The 13,824-nt window shown below is 46.8% G+C and overlaps 1 protein-coding gene across 10 annotated transcripts in view; it reads left to right on the top strand.

Annotated features, from left to right (window-relative positions):
• NRDE2 (NRDE-2, necessary for RNA interference, domain containing) overlaps window positions 1-13,824 on the top strand; it is a 50,579-nt gene that overhangs the window by 23,629 nt on the left and 13,126 nt on the right. For 6 of the 10 annotated variants that reach the window (XR_014811267.1, XR_014811266.1, XR_014811264.1 and 3 more), the window contains exons 5-9: window positions 2,359-2,809; window positions 3,935-4,340; window positions 5,673-5,806; window positions 8,764-8,884; window positions 11,887-12,065. Coding sequence is in view for 1 of the 10 variants with exons in the window: in XM_021099603.2 (XP_020955262.2) it covers window positions 2,359-2,809; window positions 3,935-4,340; window positions 5,673-5,806; window positions 8,764-8,884; window positions 11,887-12,065 (1,291 nt within the window). In the remaining 9 variants the exon portion in view is untranslated. Of the gene's footprint in view, window positions 1-2,358; window positions 2,810-3,934; window positions 4,341-5,672; window positions 5,807-8,763; window positions 8,885-11,886; window positions 12,066-13,466; window positions 13,593-13,824 lie in introns of all 10 variants that reach the window. The other 4 variants (XR_014811270.1, XR_014811269.1, XR_014811271.1 and 1 more) reach the window with 1 other exon arrangement.

The following is a 13,824-nucleotide window of genomic DNA, read 5'->3' as shown; positions in this document are numbered from 1 at the left end:
TAAAACAGTAATTAAGGAGAACAAGTCTAGTTTTTAATGTAAAATTTCGTAGGGGATGAAAGGCCTATATAACCTATTTTAACCTATTTTATCACCCCTTTGCTTCAGTTGTTTGATAAGTGGAAAGGAGAGAGATTATCTTGAAGTAATCCAGGGGGAACTGGGAGAGAGGATAAAAGAAAAGCTTTGAGAGAAGACGTGTGTGTGAGGGAAACTTGCTCCGAAGTGGGAATCTCCACACCCGCGCGGTGAAGGAGCCAGGGGCCGGCAGAGCGCTTCTCAGGGACCTGTTGCCGGCGAGGAAGGAAAGGAGATGATGGGAGGTGGAGACAGAGCCTTCTGGGAGTTGACAAGGATGGCAGTGCTTCTCTCTTGCTTTTTTCTCTCCATAGCATTTTATTGTGGGAAAAATTTAAAATGCAGCAGGCATCGAAAGCATTTTACAGTGAGCACTCATTTACCCACACCCTACATTCTAGCATTGTGTTTCGGTACTTTCCTTATCACATACCTGTCCATTCATCTCTCTATCAACCCATCTTATTTTTTTCTTTTTTTTTTTAAGGGCCACATCTGTGGCATATGGATGTTCCCAGGCTAGGGGTCGAATCAGAGCTACAGCTGCCGGTCTACACCACAGCCACAGTAACGTGGGATCCAAGCCACATTTGTGACCTGCACCACAGCTCATGGCAACGCTGGATCCCCGACCCACTGAGGCCAGAGGTTGAACCCGCATCCTCAAGGATCCTGGTCGGATTTATTTCCTCTGAGCCATCACAGGAACTGCCCGTCTTATTCTTTTGATGCGTTTCATAGTAAATTGCAGAAATCAACACACTGCCCTCTAAATACTTTGGTGTATGAATCATTAACCAGAGTTTGATTTGTTTTTTTCTTTTGACTTAAAATTTATATACAGTCTAATAATATGCATCCTTATTTGCTAGCTTTGACCAGTGCATGGATCTGTATAACCCAGACACCTGTGGAAACAGAGAGCATCACCATGACCCTGAAGTTTCCTCAGGCTCCTTTCCACTCCACACCCCACCTCCCCAGAGAAAATTACCGTTCTCATTTTTTCCACCATCAATTATTTTTGTCTATTCTAGAATTTCATATAAATGGAATCATATGGTGTGAACTCTTTTGGGTCTGGCTTCTTTCATGTGGTGTAATGTTTTGCCACATTTCATCCACGCTGTGGCGTTCATCAGTAGTTTGTTCCTTGTCCCTGTTGGTAGTAGTCCATTGCGCAGCCATGCCACCGTTTGTTTCTCCATTCTTCTGTTGATGGACACATGGACTTTTTCCAGGATTTGGCTGTTACAGGTAAAGCTGCTGAGAACGTTTGTGCTCAGTTCTTTGTGTAGACATGTGGTTTCCTTTTTCTTGGGTAAATACCTAGGAATAGAATTGCTGGGTCATAGGGTAGGTCTGTGTTTAGTTTTTTTTTTTTTTTTTAGGAAACTGCCAGACCTTTTTCCAAAGTGATTGTTCCAGTTTACATTCCCACCAGCAGCAGAGGAGAGTCCCCGCTACTCCCCACATCCCTTGCCAGCATTTGGCCTTGTCAGGCTTTTTAATTCTAGCGGTCCTGGTGGGTATGTGCTATATCTGATTGCGGCTTTAATTTACATTTCCTTGATGACTAATGATGTTGAGCCCTTTTTCGTGTGTTTATTGGCCATTCGTGTCTTCTGTGACATTTCTGTTCAGATCTTTTGCCCATTTTTAAATTGGGTTGTTTGTATAACACACATACAGAAACATGCACAGTTCAGTAGTCATGTGTTTATAACTCTGGGGACGCCTACACGAGCCATAAAAGCATTTTAGAACCCAGCCTCTTTTCCTGTAGGGTAGAAAATAGCCAAATGTAATTTTATTTGACATACTTAGTTTCAGGATTGAAAAAAGAATCTTGGACCTCTCCCTTATCGTCTTAAGCAGAGACATAAGACAGTACTGAGGAAGAGGGACTGGCCGAGGGGACAGATGACCTAGTGTCACCTGAGGTCTCAGCATCCTCATTTAGGGATAATGTAAAAGAGGAGGTGGTGATTGCCACCTTGCCTGGCACACGTGATTGTGATGATCAAATGACATAATGTATGAGACAGGACTTTACGAAGCTCCAGGAGGATACACGTTACTGAGATCTGGAAGACAGGCCTGATCTTAAATTCATGAGACATTAACGAAGAGTTGTGCTAGAGGAGTAAGTCAAAAGGGCAGAAAAAGTTGCTTGCTAATCCTTGTATTTCTCTAAATGGAAACAATTTGAAGGCAAGGTGGATTTGAATGTATGTAGTTAATTTGCCTAACAAGTTATTTCCTTTTTCACATAATAAGATACAAGAGGAAAGGAGACTCCTGCCTTGGCATTAACCCTAAGAAGCAGTGTATCTCTTGGGAGGGGACTTCCATGGAGAAGAAGCGTTCACACAAGCACGTGGAGCGCTATTTTACAAAGAAGAACGTGGGATTAATGAACATTGATGGAGTTGCCATTAGCAGTAAAACTGAACTTCTGTCGTCGGAGCCAATCTCGTTTATCCCAGTGGAGGGCTCAGAGGATGTGGTTTCTCCTGTTACAACTTGGTTGAACCCTCTGGGGATTTATGATCAAGCCACCACGCAGTGGTTACAAGGACAGGGTCCTTCCGAGCAAGAATCCCAGCAGCCAGACGCACAGCCCGACAGAGAGAGTGCGCTTCTGAAGGCCAAGGTGGAGGAGTTTAACAGGAAGGTTCGGGAGAACCCTCGGGATATTCAGCTGTGGATGGCATTTGTTGCTTTTCAGGTGAGTTGTGCTATCCCAGTTCACTTCCCTTAAAAAGTTGCTCCTGGAGTTCCCGTCGTGGCACAGTGGTTAACAAATCCGACTAGGAACCATGAGGTTGCGGGTTCGGTCCCCACCCTTGCTCAGTGGGTTAACGATCCGGCGTTGCCGTGAGCTGTGGTGTAGGTTGCAGATGCGGCTCGGATCCCACATTGCTGGGGCTGTGGTGTAGGCCGGTGGCTACAGCTCCGATTCGACCCCTAGCCTGGGAACCTCCATATGCCGCGGGAGCGGCCCAAAGAAATAGCAAAAAGACATAAATAAATAAATAAACAAACAAATAAATAAATAAATAAATAAACAAAAAAAAGAAAGGGCTTCCACGCCTGCAGCAAACCTGAACAGAATCGTGAAAGGAGAGGAGGGAGAGGAGGCAGGGGGAGGTGCTCCTGAAGGACAAATGGAACATGTGAGACGCACAGGATCGCAGAGGGGAGAGCACTTAGAGCTGTGAGCCCCCTCCTGAAATACATAGGTTTGTCTTAGTCCCCCCCCCTTTTGAAACCACTTCTGTAATGATCATGTTTGTCCCACATTTGGCTGTCTTATTGGCAAAGTTGGCTCTTCAGCAAGATACTCAGGACATTGCATGCTAGGTTATTGATATGTAAATGTAAATTTAAAATGACAGAGTGGGAGTTCCCATCGTGGCGCAGCGGAAATGAATTGAATCCTCCTAAACCATGAGGTTGTGGGTTTGATCCCTGGCTTGCTCAGTGGGTTAAGGATCCGGCATTGCAGTGAGCTGTGCTGTAGGTTGCAGACGTGACTTGGATCCTGCATTGCTGTGGCTGTGGTGTAGGCCGGTGGCTATAGCTCTGATTGGACCCCTAGCCTGGGAACCTCCATATGCCACAAGTGCAGCCCTAAAAAGACAAAAAAATAAAAAGTAAAAAAAAATGGAGAATGAACAGGAAAATTAGGTGAAATAAACCCAAGATCAGACATACTAGTCTGAATAGCAATTCCTTTTCAGAAGTGAGGAGCTCTCTCGGGCTTGTCAGTCACTCTGCAAGCAGGTTAAAATCCTTGGGGTCCGCCAGTTCCACGTTTGTAAATTTGTAAATTGGTGTTTTTGTTGTTGAGGACGAGGTCATGAAAAGTCCGGGCCTCTACGCCATCGAGGAAGGAGAGCAGGAGAAGCGGAAGCGGTCCCTGCGGCTGGTCCTGGAGAAGAAGCTGGCCATTCTGGAGCGGGCCATCGAGAGCAACCAGAGCAGCGTGGAGCTGAAGCTCGCCAAGCTGAGACTCTGCACTGAGTTCTGGGAACCCTCCACTCTGGTCAAAGAGTGGCAGAAGCTGATATTTTTACATCCCAACAACACAGCCCTTTGGCAGAAATACCTTCTCTTTTGCCAGAGTCAGTTCAGCACCTTCTCCATCTCCAAAATTCAGAGTCTTTACGGAAAATGCTTGAGCACCTTGTCTGCTGTGAAGGACGGCAGCATCTTATCTCACCCTGAGCTGCCTGGCACCGAGGAGGCCATGTTTGGTAAGGACATGGTGACCAGATCCGTTTATGGGGGAGGAACTGTGCTTTCTTTTGGCTTTAGTTGAAATTGAGGATTTGTTTTTGGTTCATTTTAGAAAAGTTTAAGTTGATAAAACTGATGTTTAAAAAAGTGTTATGACTCCTTTTGATTAACAGGGTCTCCCCTCCGACTTCTTAGTGGTGGGGGGCATTCGAGCCAGTAGAGTTGGGAAGATATCACCAGACCAGAAGTTCAGCTTACCTATTTATTAGCCAAGTAGATGTAGTCAGGTCTCTTAACGACTCTAGCTCTCGATGGCCTTATCTGTTGAGATGTCTGTACTGTTCACCTCACTCAGTTATGAGGGAATAATGTTTGTGGGGTGCCCTGACTGGCTGGGGATCGCTGTATAAATACAGGCTACTGGTGTTGTTATACTGTTAACATTTTCGGCGTGTCCCGAAGGAGACTAGAATATACATTTTGTCCAGTAACGAGACCCAGGAGACCGCATGTTGTGCAGGAGCTGGAGTGTATCACTTTTGACTTGAATCCTGAGTTTGTCCTTCACCGGCTTCTGCTGTGACCTTGGATAGGTCTCTCATCCTGTTTGAGCTCTGGTTTCTCTCTCAGCAACAGTAGTACAATACCTGCTTTATAGGAGTATCGTGCATGTCTGCCGAGGTCATATATGGTGAGTCTAGCTAGTGTCTGGCACATAGCAGGTGTTTATTTGATCAAATCCCCGCTGTTGAATACTGCTACTCATTTCTAAAGTAGGACTGTACTGTTCCAGAAATAATAAGCTTTTACCTCGCTGACTTAGAGTCTCATATCTCATATTTGATATCATTTGTGATAGGCTCAGTTAGCTTAATGTTACTTAGTAGATAGCACTGTATCTTAGTTAAGATGAACTGACATTTTTAAACATGGAAACCTGATTTGTTTACAGCTGACTGAATACACGGTGACCATTGCGGGTAAATAATGCCATCTAGTGATCGACTGAGTACCGATCTTTGCTTTCTGAGAAAAAAATCTGCTACGCCATCCTTGTCGTAGAATTTTTCTTGAATATTTGATAACCAATATTCAGACCATCCTCTTGCCTTGTTTTATGATTTGTGTTCTGTGATAGTTTCCTATAAAAAATGAGAATAACTGCTTTGATCACAGCATTCTTGTGAGTCCTTTTAAATCAGGGCACTTATGTCTCGCAGCTTTGAAAATGCAGCAGTCACTGACTTCGGGGAAGAGGCGTTCTGGGGGTTGGACCGGGTATTTGTAGCAGTTGTGCTCTCTCCAGGGCTGTTAACCCGGTTCCTCCCCTTTGCTCTCCCTGCCCCCAGGCCTCTTTCTTCAGCAGTGCCACTTTCTGCGGCAGGCAGGGCATTCCGAGAAGGCTGTCTCTCTGTTCCAGGCCATGGTTGACTTCACCTTCTTCAAACCCGACAGTGTGAAGGACCTTCCCACCAAAGGACAGGTGCGCTTCTGCTCAGGGGCCTCTCCTGCCGCCTTTCCCTCTCTCCCCTCCCCTCCCCTCCTCTGTCCCCTGTCTCCCTCCCTGCTCTTTTGGGGAGGGTATGGATAATGGGAGGTGGTGATCGTATTCTTAAAATGTTTACCTCCTCCTTTGCATCAGTCCTCTTGAGGCTCGTTCCTTAGAAATGTTACAGCAATTCCACGTAAACTCCGTAAGGAAAGTAGTGAAACGTGGAGAGAGGAAAGGAGGTCCCCCACCTCCTCAGATGTCAAGACCCACTTACGTTCCTTTTTTTCTTACTTAGGGCCCCTGTTTAAATGCCCGTTATGCCCGCCCACTAGGGAAACAGTCATCACGCCTTTAAACCACAGGTCCTGTCTCCTACCTCTGCCTTCTACCCTGGGTCTCAGGTCTCTCCCCCAGTTAACCTTCCCGCCACCTCAAATCCTGGCTGGAGTTGCAAATGAAAGTCCATGTTGTTGCTTTGTCAGCACTGATCCTCACTGGGAAGGGGTTAATCATTTAGATGATGAGTGAAGGTTGCCAATATTTGTGACATGAAGCAACAAAAAACCTTACCATAGAGCTATCCATATAAGAAAACTTTCTTTTCCCTTTTTCTTTTTTTTTGTCTTTTTGCTGTTTCTTTGGGCCACTCCCGCGGCATATGGAGGTTCCCAGGCTAGGGGTCTAATCGGAGCTGTAGCCACCGGCCTACGCCACAGCCACAGCAACGTGGGATCCGAGCTGCGTCTGCAACCTACACCACAGCTCACGGCAACGCCAGATCGTTAACCCACTGAGCAAGGGCAGGGACCGAACCCGCAACCTCATGGTTCCTAGTCGGATTCGTTCACCCCTGTGCCACGACGGGAACTCCTCTTTTCCCTTTTTCCACTCAAGAAAACTCAGTTTCCTCCTTGACAGAGAGGGCCTGGAGGGAGACGGACAGGGTATCTGCCTCTAGGGAGAGCTTTCGAAGGTCTGTCGTGGCAGGCTAAGGTCTCCATCTTGAGGAGTTTTCATGAATTGCCTTAAAGACTATTTTTATCATCATCGTTTTTTAACCTCTTTTTTTCCTAGACAAAATTGGGTTGAAGAAAATTGGATAAGGAATTCCCTTGTGGCCAAGAGGGTTAAAGATCTGGCATTGTTACTGTAACAGCTTGAGTCATTGCTGTGGCTCAGGTTCAGTCCCTGGCCCAGGAGCTTCCACATGTCATGGGTGCAGCCAAAAAAAGAAAAGAAAATTGGATAGTATTGGTATAACTGATTATTAGTATGACAAGCCAGATAACATAGTTATTTTAAGACATGCTTTTCTGTTTTAAGAACACGCTGTGCTACAGAAGTGATTCTTAGCCTCTGTGGAGCATCGGGGGTGTGGTGGGGGCCAGGCTCAGAATCGCCCTCACCCGCATCCCCCTGCTGACGCTCTCTGTCTGTGAGGGGGGCAGTTTCTGATGGAGGGGAGGGCACTGCCAGGACTGACACGTCATCCAGGACTGAGCCGTGCACTCGAGGTTTTTAAATGCTCTCACAGAAGTGCCCATATCTCAACTTCATACATGTTCCCAACCCAGAGGAGGGACTCAGCGCTTGTCGGCACAGAGCTGAACACAAGGCACCCAGTGACTAGGAGGTCTGTAGTTTCAAAGCATTTACATGACAACTTGAAACTTTCATTTAACGACCTTCTGTATCTTTATAACTGGGAGACATTCTTACCCCAGACACAGTAGTATGACATAAAACAGGCAGTCTGGTGTTACTGGTCTGTGTTTCTGTGGAATAAATACATTGGTTATAACCATTTATCACACTGTTCAAAAACCCTTCCTGAGTGTGCCTTCTTCCCTCCCTTTATAAGAGCAGAACTTGTAAAGAGGGGTCGTAGCCCTGCCAGGCGCCTTGCTGAGTGGCCGCCGTGCTCTCGGAGCACAGGGCCCTGCCCTCCGTGGCTCTCCCGTCCTGGACGTGCTGGCTTCCAGGCTTGTGTGCACTCCCCCGGGCTCCTGCCCTTTGGAACCCTTCAAGAGGTTTCTCACAGAAGCTTCCACCGAGCAGGTTATTGGCTCCCTTTCGGTGTCTGTCAGGTGATAACACAGTCACTTTGCAGTTCATTGTCATGCACACATTCTGTTCCATGGGGAATTTCCATCCCCCCCACCACTGCCACCGCCCCACCTGCTCCCACACCCTGCGTAATGGCCAGACACATGAGCGAGGGCCCAGGCTTTAACTCGCGGGCCTTTGTATTCACTGGGTACCCACCGCGTTCAGCCAGCAAACGTTTGCTGAGTTCCTGCTGTGTGTTGGGCACTGTGCCGGATGTTGGGGACATGCTATAAGTGAGATGTGATCATGCCCTCAGGAGCACACTGTCCCGTTGAAACTTTGCTAATACAATATTGTAAGTCAACTAGATGTCAATAAAAAAAAAAGGTTGGGGGGACTTTGAAACTCCTTCCCATCCAGAGATCTTGAAAGCAGCATGACTTCAGGTATTAAAGGGGGCCTGTACCTTCGAGGAGCCGGCCATGCTACAGTCCCTGGTGAGACCGGCCTACCAGGGTCAGAACCGGGAAACTAGTGCTCTCCTGTCAGCTGCAGGTCCCTCTCCACGGGCTGGGCCAGTCTATTTGTAACCTGATCTCAGAAGTGTCTTCCCGTCACCTTGAGCCACATTCTGTTTGTTGGGAGGAGTTGCCAGGTTCAGCCCCCACTCCCGGGAGTGACTGTGTACCACATGAGGCCGGGGTAGGGAATAGGGTCACAGGGGCCCATCTTGGCAGCTGCCTGGTTGGTTTGTTTTGGCACATGTGTCATATATGTACTCCCAAGAATGATGACAAGCAAGATTTCAAGAATCATAAGCCCCTCTTATGCCAGTCTTCCCTTATTTTGCCCAGTGGCTTGGCAGTTATGCTAAACCTCTGTATTTTAAACCTGAACAGGTGGAATTCTTTGAGCCCTTTTGGGACAGTGGAGAGCCCCGAGCTGGGGAGAAGGGCGCCCGCGGCTGGAGAGCCTGGATGCACCAGCAGGAGCGGGGCGGCTGGGTGGTCGTCAACCCAGGTGAGGCGCCTCTCAGCTGAGATGTGAATCTTCTTTTAGGATTTGTTTTCATGCCTTCATGGGTTGTTTATATAATAGCTGTTTAGCTTAAGAACCTTATACAAACATCAATATCTTAAAAATATATTAAGCAAATGACCTAGGAGAACAGACTCTTTCTTCCCCTTAGAGTCTCCGTAGAGTGCATATACTGTGGGGGCTTGAATTTCTTTCCAAAGAAAGCAGTTTTCCTTTTTCCTTTTGTGGGTTGCTTCTGGTTAGTAATTTCGTTGCTAATCTGCTGCTCCCCCCACTCCCATTTTTATGTGTATTTAAGGCAGTCTTTTTGTTTTCTTGATACTGTACAAACAGATTCTTAGAAAAATTCTTGCCTTTTTAGGAATAAAATAATTATTAACTAGCATTTATAAAACTCATTCTAAGTGACTGCAAAGTACTTTCCAGGTTACACTTCCAAGGCAGCCCTGGCCAACAAAAATATAATTCTCAAGCCACATGTGTAACTTCACATTTTCTAGTAGCCACATTAAAAAAGTAAAAAGAAACAGATAAAGTTAATTTTGATAATGTATTTTGTTTAACATTTAAAAATGTCAGTATTTTAAAAGTAACGAGATATTTTGCCGTCTTTTTCCCCCTGTATGAACTCTTTGACCTCTCATGTGTATTTTACACTTAGAGCACATCTCACTCAGACCAGCCACTTTCAAGTGCTTGGTGGCCTCATGCTGATGGCTGTTGAATTGGACAGTGCAGCTCTCAGCTATTCAGGAATTGCTTCTCTTCTGGTTTTATTGAAAATGTGAGCGGGGGAGAGGCTGGGCTCCGCCAGCCTCCTCTACCAGATGTGATTGTTCTAGGCCTTGGTTCCCTCAGCTGAGAAGTGGGAACTTGGGCATAGCTCAGGTCGGCCCGGCAGTGCAGAGCTCCAGACTAGCTGGCATCCCCATCTCCACTTGAGATGGGGTGCCTTCAGGTGTTGGGGTGGCTTAGCTCTGGGTAGCACTGCCTGGTGAAGGTCATGCCCTCTGACACCTGGGTTGTCAGAGGCTCAGCTGACTTCCCTGAGTGTCCTTTCCAAGAAGAACTGGGACTGCCCTTCATGCTGATACCACTGGTTTCCTATATGAAGAAACATAACCTGCAGGGCAAAATGGAAGTAGCTGTTGCCCTTCTAGCCATGCGTCGTGTAAGACCACACGAAGCATTACTGAGATAGAAAGCTTCGGGTAGTAACTCTTCCTTCTCTGAGTGACCGACTCAGCATATTTCTTGTTTTTAGCTTGTTTTTGTTTCTGTGTTTTGTTAATGAGCAGGACTCTTACACAGCAGGGTATGTTCTAAAGTTTATTCTGCTTGCCTTTGAGGATAGAGTTCTCATAGGAATGAACAGATACCGAGTTAACGTACTTCTCTGACAAATGTCCAAATGTCTAATAGTCACTCGTAGTCAGAAGTAAAGTTAATTTTCTCAGAAAGGTGATCCAGGTGTTGAAACCTTGATTTTTAATGTCAGATGAGGGATGTATGTTGGTACTTGCGTTCCCTGCAAAGTTTCTGTGGTAAAGAATCTTCTTCTGAATTTAATGAATTTCTTTCTGATGAACGTGATGGGAGTCCTCAAAAACCCACTGTCAGGAGAAAGACTGAAAGTTTTCAGAAGACTAATGGATAACTGTTTTTGGTTTTAAGTTTTTTGGTCCATCCCGACAAGGTTGGCATTTGGAGAGTGGCTGGTATTTATCATCGATTCTGAAGTGCTTCTTCATACCTCATGGCCATTTCTTCCTGCTTACCTTCACTTCCTGTTAGTCTGTAATTGTTACGCATATATGTCCAAAACCATATAATCTTTCAAATTCCTAATCTAATAAATTCAGGTATTTAAGTCTGATGTTTGACTCAACAGGAATAATTTTTCTTATAGTAACATTCTCAGTGTGATTGAAGGATTACTTCCAATGTAGGTCTTTAGAAGAAAGTGATAGATTAATAAATTTTAGTTTTCTTTGAGAAATTCAGAAGAGCATTTGGGTAGACTGTTGGGTTTAAAATCCTGACACACAAGTGAACAAACAAATGACTAAAAATTCCGATAGCTTAAGAAAATCCAAACCAGGAGTTCCTGTTGTGACTCAGTGGGTTATGAACCCAACCACTAAGCATGAGGACGCAGGTTGGATCCCTGGCCTTGCTCAGTAGGTTAAGGATCTGGCGTTGCCATGAGCTGTTGCTTAGGTCAGCAGCTGTAGCTCCAGTTTAACCCCCTAGCCTGGAAACTTCCATATGCCCTGGGCGCAGCCCTAAAAAGGAAAAAAATTTAAACCAGTGATGTCATTAAATGTCATTTAGCATTCTAGAACTGTGTTGTGCAATACCACTAGCCACACGTGGCTATTTTAATTAAAATTAGTTAAAATTGGAGTTCCCACTGTGGCTCAGCAGAAATGAATCTGACTAGCATTCATGAGGACGGAGGTTTGATCCCTGGCCTTGCTCAGTAGGTTAAGGGTCCGGCACTGCCGTGCGCTGTGGTGTGGGTCGCAGATGCAGCTCAGATCCCACGTTGTTGTGGCTGTGGTGTAGGCCAGCAACTATAGCTCCCATTTGACCCCTAGCATGGGAACCTCCATGTGGTGCGGGTGCGGCCCTAAAAAGATTAAAAATACGACTAATAAATTAGTTGAAGTAAAACTAGACATTCATTTATTCCACCAGCTCATTCCAGGTGCCCAGTGAGTCACATGCAGCTAGTAGCTACCACATTAGCACAGCTTTAGAATATTTCACCCGTCTGATTTCACCAGCTCACCTGCTGTTTTTTTCCCTGAGAACTTGATTATAGGAAAGTCCCTAAATGCCAGTGAGTCTGGGCCTGGCTCTTGCTCATCTTGGCATTCCAGGTACCCAGCCCTGTGGCTGGCAGAGCAGGTAGATTTAAAGGTTGATGATGGTTCTCTTTGCTGGTTAGTTGCACTGGAAAGTTTTATTCTTGCTTTTAGATGATGATGATGATGATGAACCAGAAGATGACGAGCAGGAAATTAAAGATAAGACTCTGCCCAGGTGGCAGATCTGGCTTGCTGCTGAGCGGTCCCGGGACCAGAGGCACTGGCGGCCGTGGCGCCCTGATAAGACCAAGAAGCAGACGGAGGAAGACTGTGAGGATCCAGAGAGACAGGCGAGTACCGGCCCTCCCCCCGGCTGCCAGGGCTTGCTCTTCCCACATTCCTGCTGGGCTTTGGGTCCCTGAAAGGAGGCAGCTGGGCTCTCGGAGCACCTGCCTGGCTTGGGAGATGCTGGCCTGCTTCTGTCTACACAAATCGCCCTCTTACCGAAAACCAGAGTAGGTTTCCCTGGCTGCTGGTGGTGGGGGGAGCGTAGAGGTGCTAGACCTGATCCTTTCTGTCTCCAAGGAGGAGGGTCGGCTCTTGTGTGGTCGCTTCTCTGGAGATGGTCTTCCAGGCTGTTGAGTTAATTTTTCCCACCGAAGCCTGAGGGCTCAGGGTTTGAAAATTCAAAATCACTGTCCTGGATGCTTTTCCTACCCACTCTTGGATCCCTGAGGATGTGTGGGTGGGTTTGACTCTGGAAATCAAGAGATACAAGAGGTGGAGGCCAGGTCGGGACAGGTGGTGTACGGCTCGTCATGCTGGGGAGGAACTAGCGTTTTCTGGGGACCTGCTACTTGGTGCCTAGCGGTCAGCAGCTCCGGAGGCTTTACATGAAAATAAAGGGCTTCTACATTGATACTTGTAATTGAGCCACTCTGACAAGATACCAGCTACACTTGACTCTGGAACAATGACCCCCGAGCCGTCAAAAACCCCTTTCTAATTTTGCAGGCGACCCTCCGTATCCACGGTTCCACAGCCGCGGATCCAGCCACCCGTGGGTCTCGTGGTCCTGTGGTACCTATTTACTGAAAACACTCAGGTGTGAGTGGGCCTGCCCAGTTAACACCTGTGCTGTTTAAGGGTCCACTGTGTGCTGCTTGGCATGGGACAGGTCACAGGTGCAGACTGAGGTTGTACAGCAGCGAGGCCGTGAGCTTTGATGTGCTTGCTCCCCACCAGTCACGTGCCGGGAGGGTGGGGATTGTTCCCTTTCTCTTCACTGCTGAGTCACCCGTGCCTGGATGACACTGCCCTGTGCTGAGCACTCGGTTAATAGCCCTGGAGGTTGAGTGAATCTTTGATGCCGGAGCTTTGGCTTGAGGCAGAGGGGTCAGCACGAGTGAAGGCTCCCGAGGGCCTGGATACGGTGGCTAGACGACAAGTAGGATACAGGATTGGGAAGAAGGAAAAAAGTGGCCTCGGGGCAGGAAGGAGGGACCAGCCTTCGGGGGAGATTCGAGAGCTCACGGAAGCCAGTCAGCACCTGAGCTTCCTGCCCAGCCGAACTGAAGGTTCGGGAAGAGTGGGTGGCATTTATCTTTGGTGTTCGAGGGTTCTACAGAGTTCGTGGTTGCCCTTCAGAAGTTAGTTCTCAAGGCTCAGCATTTTGGGGGGTTTTCTAGAAGCCTGTTTTGGGAGCAAGCTACTGCTGTGAACTATTTCTTAGATTTTTTTTTTTTTTCTAGTCAAAGCCTGGAGGAGAAGAGTGTTCTGATTAATTGACGGTTTTGATAAGTTGAGTCCCAGGTGGTCCAGTTTATTATGCTTGTGTTTTGATTTCCTCTTTGCTGAGGGCCACAGAGACCAGTCAGGTAAGCAAGACCTGGGACATAGTGTAGTTTCTGTGGCCTTCGATTTTAAAGTTATTACGTGAAATCAGCTGCGAATGTTACAGTTAGTGTCAGGCCCTTATAATTACTCTCAACAGGGTCCATTGCTCCCGCAGTTTCCTTCTTACCTTGCTGCTGTTTGTGTATTTTCAAGCATATTTTTCATTTCCTGAAGCAGTTTTATACAAAGAAACCACAAAATAGTAAGGTTCTT

Source organism: Sus scrofa, chromosome 7 (assembly GCF_054392235.1).
Source record: "Sus scrofa isolate SSC_HxYL_T2T_F1_AM1 chromosome 7, Sscrofa_HxYL_maternal_Yorkshire_Landrace_v2.0, whole genome shotgun sequence".
NCBI classification, from domain to species: domain Eukaryota; kingdom Metazoa; phylum Chordata; class Mammalia; order Artiodactyla; family Suidae; genus Sus; species Sus scrofa.
This window is presented reverse-complemented; position numbering and strand designations above follow the sequence as displayed.